At 41.9% G+C, this 6,370-nt stretch overlaps 1 protein-coding gene across 1 annotated transcript in view; it reads right to left on the reverse strand.

Annotated features, from left to right (window-relative positions):
• The window catches only part of PAMR1 (peptidase domain containing associated with muscle regeneration 1), a 140,674-nt gene extending 138,825 nt beyond the window's left edge, over nucleotides 1-1,849 (reverse strand). Inside the window, exon 1 of the mRNA XM_082270151.1 lies at nucleotides 1,462-1,849. Coding sequence (XP_082126277.1) covers nucleotides 1,462-1,552 — 91 coding nt within the window. The 5' untranslated portion in view covers nucleotides 1,553-1,849. The remainder of the gene's footprint in view (nucleotides 1-1,461) is intronic.
• Between the last annotated feature and the right edge of the window lie 4,521 nt (nucleotides 1,850-6,370).

Genomic DNA, 6,370 nt, shown 5'->3' on the forward strand with positions numbered 1-6,370 from the left:
ATGTTGGCAAACACCCACTGGTGACAGCTATGTAGGGATATTTTTAAGTATTGGCTAAATTGTCATATAACTCTATATATATGCTTGGAGCTCCCTCCCCTGTCACCTTTTTTCTCTTGGTGTCAGAAAAAACTTGTCAGCAGTGACTCATGCTGAAAGCAGAGGAAGAAGCAGCAGAGAGAAATGACACTTATTGCTGTGGATTGAGAAAAGTACACACTATAGAGCAGCCTTTTTCAACCAGGGTGCCTAGGCACTCTGTGGTGCCTTGAGGTTTCTTTAGGGGTGCCTTGACTAAATGCCTATAAAGTGCCCCAATATTGTATACAAACCGATGGGTGGATGAAACCTGCCTTTTAGTTACAAAAAGCCACAGGTTTTCATTGTACAAAAATACAACCTTCTAGCTTCCAACTTTCTAACGAACAATGACATCATCAGTTGACAAGGAGGATGTCAGTTGCCTTCATATCATCCTTGTTTGACCCTCACTTGCATCTCTCCATCAGCTTTGGGGTCTCATTAGCTAAGTGGTGGAGAAAAACTGAGGGAGAAGAGAAACATTGGAATACTAGTCAGTACCCATTTGCAAAAGTGTATAAATCACCTCTAACGTTGGATGTCCTACATGTGGATGTTGCTGCATTAGGTAAAACTATCAGAATAGTTTTTACATTTCTGAATGGGGTGCCTCAAAACTGTCCGTAATTTAGGAGGGTGCCTCAAGACTGTCCATAATTTTGGAGGGTGCCTCAAGACTGTCCATAATTTTGGAGGGTGCCTCAAGACTGTCCATAATTTTGGAGGGTGCCTCAAGACTGTCCATAATTTTGGAGGGTGCCTCAAGACTGTCCAAAATTTTGGAGGGTGCCTTCAAGATTGTCCATAATTTTGGAGGGTGCCTCAAGACTGTCCATAATTTTGGAGGGTGCCTCAAGACTGTCCATAATTTTGGAGGGTGCCTCAAGATTGTCCATGATTAAAAGGGTGCCTCGAGACTGTCTATAATTTTAAAGGGTGTCTCGAGATTGTCAAAAATTTTAAAGGGTGTCTCGAGATTGTCCATAATTTTAAAGGGTGCCTTGAGATTGTCCATAATTTTAAAGGGCGTCTCAAGATTGTCCATAATTTTAAGGGGTGTCTCGAGATTGTCCATAATTTTATAGGGTGCCTTGAGATTGTCCATAATTTTAAAGGGCGTCTCAAGATTGTCCATAATTTTAAGGGGTGTCTCGAGATTGTCCATAATTTTAAGCGGTGTCTTGAGATTGTCTATAATTTTAAAGGGTGTCTTGATATGGGATATGCTTTGTTCATATTTCATGTCTGAGGTTTACAACCACCTTAAGATCTCCCTACTAATTATATTGCCATGTTGGCAGTTATGAGATATCTACAAAGAAATGTAAAGAAATGTTCGCTTCTAGTTGGGATTCCCTAGTATCAGCTGTCAGTACTCACTCGATCCTTTGGGGTAGGCAGCGATATGGAAGGCGTACAGGTAAGGCAGCAGCAGGCTAGTCCCCAATAACAAGGTCATTGTCTTGTCCATCCTCCCAGGCTCTATGTATCCGATCAGGGTCCCCACCTCGCCATGCCCGTTGTTACACCAGCCTCTCGACTTTCAAACTTTTGGCCGTCCAGGCTGTGACATCCTCACAAGACGCTTCCACGAAGGGTCTTCCTGGCTACGTCACCCCCAAAACACTCAGCTGCCTTAACCCCTTGTGGGTTCCTGCTGTGGGGAATCCCAATGAAAAGCAGCTGAGTTCTACGAGTTCACAGCTTCAGCAGGTCGGGAGTGGAGCAAAGCAGACGACCCGGGGACGCCGCAGACTGGGCGTGGGGTGGGGGGCGAGGGGGAAGACTCATGCAGGTACTGACGGAGAACACAACTCACACTTGTCTGAGGGAGAGAGGATGTCTCGGTAATAATAGCAGTCAACCCCCATCCTGACCTGGCAAGAAGTCTGGAAAATCGCTCTCTGGCCAATACATGTGTTTGCAATAACATACATTCTTCATCAGTGACGCCATCGCACCAAAAAACTAATTAAATATTAACTAATTTATGGTGCGTGGTGTGGTGGTGACATAGAAATAGAAACTATTGTCTCTTCTGAGTTTTTAATTATGTTCGTGAAAGTCTCTAACATAAAAAAGTGATACGTTCTTGACTGACTGGTTACAATATGCAGCAAAAGAATCTTTTTTTTTTTCAGAAAATCTCCACCTTTTATCATTAACCACTTCTGGACCGGAAGGATTTGCCCCCTTAACCACTTAAGCCCCGGAAGATTTTACCCCCTTCCTGACCAGGCCCTAATTTGCGATTCGGCACTGCGTGACTTTAACGGACAATTGCGCGGTCGTGCGACGCTGTACCTAAACGAATTAGACGTCCTTTTTTTCCACAAATAGAGCTTTCTTTTGGTGGTATTTGATCACCTGTGCGATTTTTTGATCATGCGCTATAAACAAAAAAAGAGCATAAATTTTGAAATAATAATAAAATTTTTCAAATTTTTTTATATGAAATTCCCAAAAAAAATGTAAAATTCAAAGTTTTTTAACATTTTTGCCCAATTTGTTTTTTGCTACATATGTTTGGTAAAAAAAAAATCGCAATAAGCGTATTTTGATTGGTTTGCGCAAAAGTTATTGCGTTTACTAACTACGGGAAAGATTTTTTGTCATTTTTGTTGTTTTTTTTTTAACGAGTAATGGCGGCGATCTGTGATTTTTTTGTCGTGACTGCGACTGCATTGCGGTGGACAGATCGGACCCTTGACTGACATTTTTGACACTTTTGGGGGTACCAGTGACATTACTACAGTAATCAGTGCTATACATATGCACTGTTACTGTAAAAATGACACTGGCAGGGCCAGGGAAGCGGTTAACTTTATTGGAGAGGAAGGGGTTAAGTGTGTCCCTAGGGGCGTGTTTCTAACTGTGATTGGATGTGGCTGTGTGTGTGTAACAGCAGAGATCAACGGTCCTACATAGCAGGACCGTATGATCTGTGCTGTTACACAGGGGAGAATGACAGGCGGCTTTGTTTACATCAGCCGCCTGCTTTTCTCCCTCTCCATCCGACGATCGCGAGTGACCGGCGGACATCGGGTCCGCAGGTCACTCGCACGGAGGTGTCCCTGAAGGAGCGGGGGCGGGAGCGCGCCTCCGGCGGCGCGCGCTTGCCCCCCTATTGGCTCACAGGCTAGTGATGTCGGTACGTCACTTTGCCTGCACAGGGCTGACCGCCGCAGTATATATACTTGCGGCGGTCGGCAAGTGGTTAATGACCAGGACATTTTTTGCGATTCAGCACTGCGTTATTTTAACTGACAATTGCATGGTCGTGCGACTCTGTACCCAAATAAAATTGATGTCCTTTTTTTCTCCCACAAATAGAGCTTTCTTTTGGTGGTGTTTGATCACCTGTGTGATTTTTATTTTTTGAGCTATAAATAAACAAAAAAAAACAAAATTTCATGGGTTTGTGTAAAATTATGTTTTCTGTTTTGTAATGTTACATCTTTATTTGTTATGTATGTAAAGAAATTTAATAAAAATATTTATAAATAAACAAAAAAGAGCGACAATTCTGAAAAAAAAAAAACAATGTTTTTAACATTCTGCTTAAATGTAAAAATCTAATTTTTTTTCATCCTTTTAGGCCAATTTGTATTCTGCTACATATTTTTGGTAAACAAAATCCCAATAAGCGTATATTGATTGGTTTGTGCAAAAGTTATTGCGGCAACAAACTAGGGGAAATATTTATGTACTTTTTATGTATTTATTTATTTTTACTAGTACTGGCCGCGATCTGAGATTTTTAGCGGGACTGCGACATTGCGGCGGACAGATCGGACACCTAACTGACATTTTTTACACTTTTGGGGGTACCAATGACATTACTATAGTAATCAGTGCTAAAAAATATGAACTGTTACTGTAATAATAACACTGGCAGGGAAGGAGTTAATCTAGGGAGCCTAGAGGAGTGTTTTCTAACTGTATGGGGGAGGGACTTGTGAAATGACCATAGAGACCTGTGTTCCTATATAGAAGGATCACAGGCGCTCTGTGTTCATTCCAGAGAGAACAACGGTCAGCTGTGTTTACAGCAGCAGACCGATGTTCTCTCTAAACGGGGAGCGAACGCGGGTGCCCGGCGGCAATCGTGGATCGGCTTCCTCGCTTCCTGATGGGCGTTTTTTTGGGCATTTTTTTGGGGTCTTTGGAGTCAGGCATGACATCTGAACTTGTGTATAGTGGTATATATACACACACACTTATATGTATTATACACATACACACATATAGGTGTGATAGGAGTGGAGCCATATGCCTGTTAATTATTTCATTAGCGCAAGCATAGTGTTCTGCTCTTTTCACACCTATATATGTGTAGGTGTATATATACATACATGTGTGTGTATATATACCCCTATACACAAGTTCAGATGTCATGCCTGACTCCAAACTTGTCCTCTAAAAAGCCCTATAAACGCCTGCAGCAAAAAGCAGGCTGACAGGGGAGAAGCCATATTGCTGCTTTGTAAGTCACATAAGAGAAACGATCTTTTCTCTATAGCGGTCACCCTGACATGGAAGGGTTTGGTCACCCTGCCATAGCAGTCAGCGTCAGTTCACCCTACACTACACTACATCACCCTGGCACTTAACACTTTCCCTACAGAAACTTGATTTTTGAAGCTAACTATAGTGGAAAATAGCACCCTAACTACACTAGATATCCCTTTCCTCACACTAATAATTGCTAAATGACACTTTTGAAGCAGAAGTAACAGAACTGCTTCCACTCTCTTCCACGTCCCTGTATTAAAATGCTAGGAATTTGGCGGGGCTATCTTATATACTGGGGGGCGTATTCACTAATGATTGGCCTCTGGACCCCCTAGTCACTCCAATCACATTCCTAGCATTCTCCTGCCCCCTCAATTGGTTTTTACTAATGGTTCTGGTCCAATCATGGGCTTTTAAAGCCCATTTCCTGTCCCATTACATTTTGGTCGGTTCTGGTTGCCGAATTCCAAACTTTTTCAGCAAAAAGTTCTAAATTCGGCCGAACCTCGAACAGTCAATGTTCGGGTCGAACCGATGGTCGACCCGAACCGTTCGATCATCCCTAGCCTTAACTTATATGTAATTGAACTATATACAGCAGGTAAAATAAATATTGAACACATAGTTACATAGTTAGTCGGGTTGAAAAAAGACACAAGTCAATCCGGCTCAACCAATAAAAAACAAAAAACAGTATTGAAAACCCAACCATACAATCGCATATACACAATCCTATACCCGCAGTTGATCCAGAGGAAGGTGAAAAACCCCAGCAAAGCAGGGGAAAAAATTCCTTCCTGATCACCCGAGAGCAGGCCCTGACTGGGAAAAAAAATAGGCCCGGGCATTTTAGATTTAGCAGCCCATTTTTTGGTGCTCCAAGAAGAGCAGAATGCGGTGCGCACAGCGAAGAGTGGGTTTGTCCAAATTGTGTTTCTAGGTAAATATATTTCTAAAGGTGCTATTGACGGGAAATGTTGACCACATGTTGGTAACAACCCATGCAATCCATACATGCAAAGAAACCAAAACAGTTCAGAAATGAAGTTATGTGTAATAAAATGGAAGGACACAGGGAAAAAGTATGGAACACGCTAACTGAAAAAAGTGTCACCCGGGTACAACCACTTTAGCAAAATCATGTACAGGTAGGTGATTTTGCGGGAAGTGGTTAAACGAGCTTCAACATTCTTTTTCTTCAGCAATGAAGTCTTGCTTGGTGGGCGTGCATACAGGTAATGGTGACTGAGTGCATTACTTTTTGTTTTCTTTGAAACAATTGTATTTCAGGTCTTCCTGAAGCTCTCCATATGTGGTCCTTGGCTCTTGGACAACTCTTCTCATGATTCTTTTCACTCAGAAATCTTGCGAGGAGCACCTGGTCGTGGCTGGTTTATGATAAAATTATGTTCTTTCTACTTCCGGATTATGGCCCCAACAGTGCTCACTGGAAAATTCAGAAGTTTAGAAATCCTTCTGTAATCAAATCCATCAGTATGTTTTGCAACAATAAGGTTGCAAAGGTCTTGAGAGAGCTCCTTGCTTTTACCCCATCATGAGATGTTTCTTGTGGGACACTTTGGTAATGAGACCCCTTTTTATAGGCCATTAGTTGATAATTAAAGCGGAGTTCCAGCTTCAAATACCTTTTTTAACTAAAAATACCCCTATAATACTAATCCATCTCCCTTTACAGAGTCGCTATTCTCATACTTACAGGGTGTACAATATTGGATTTTAGTCAAAATCTTACTTTTAAAAACTCTGTCTGGGC

Source organism: Pelophylax lessonae (genome assembly GCF_965119305.1).
Source record: "Pelophylax lessonae genome assembly, chromosome: 10".
Lineage (NCBI taxonomy): Eukaryota > Metazoa > Chordata > Amphibia > Anura > Ranidae > Pelophylax > Pelophylax lessonae.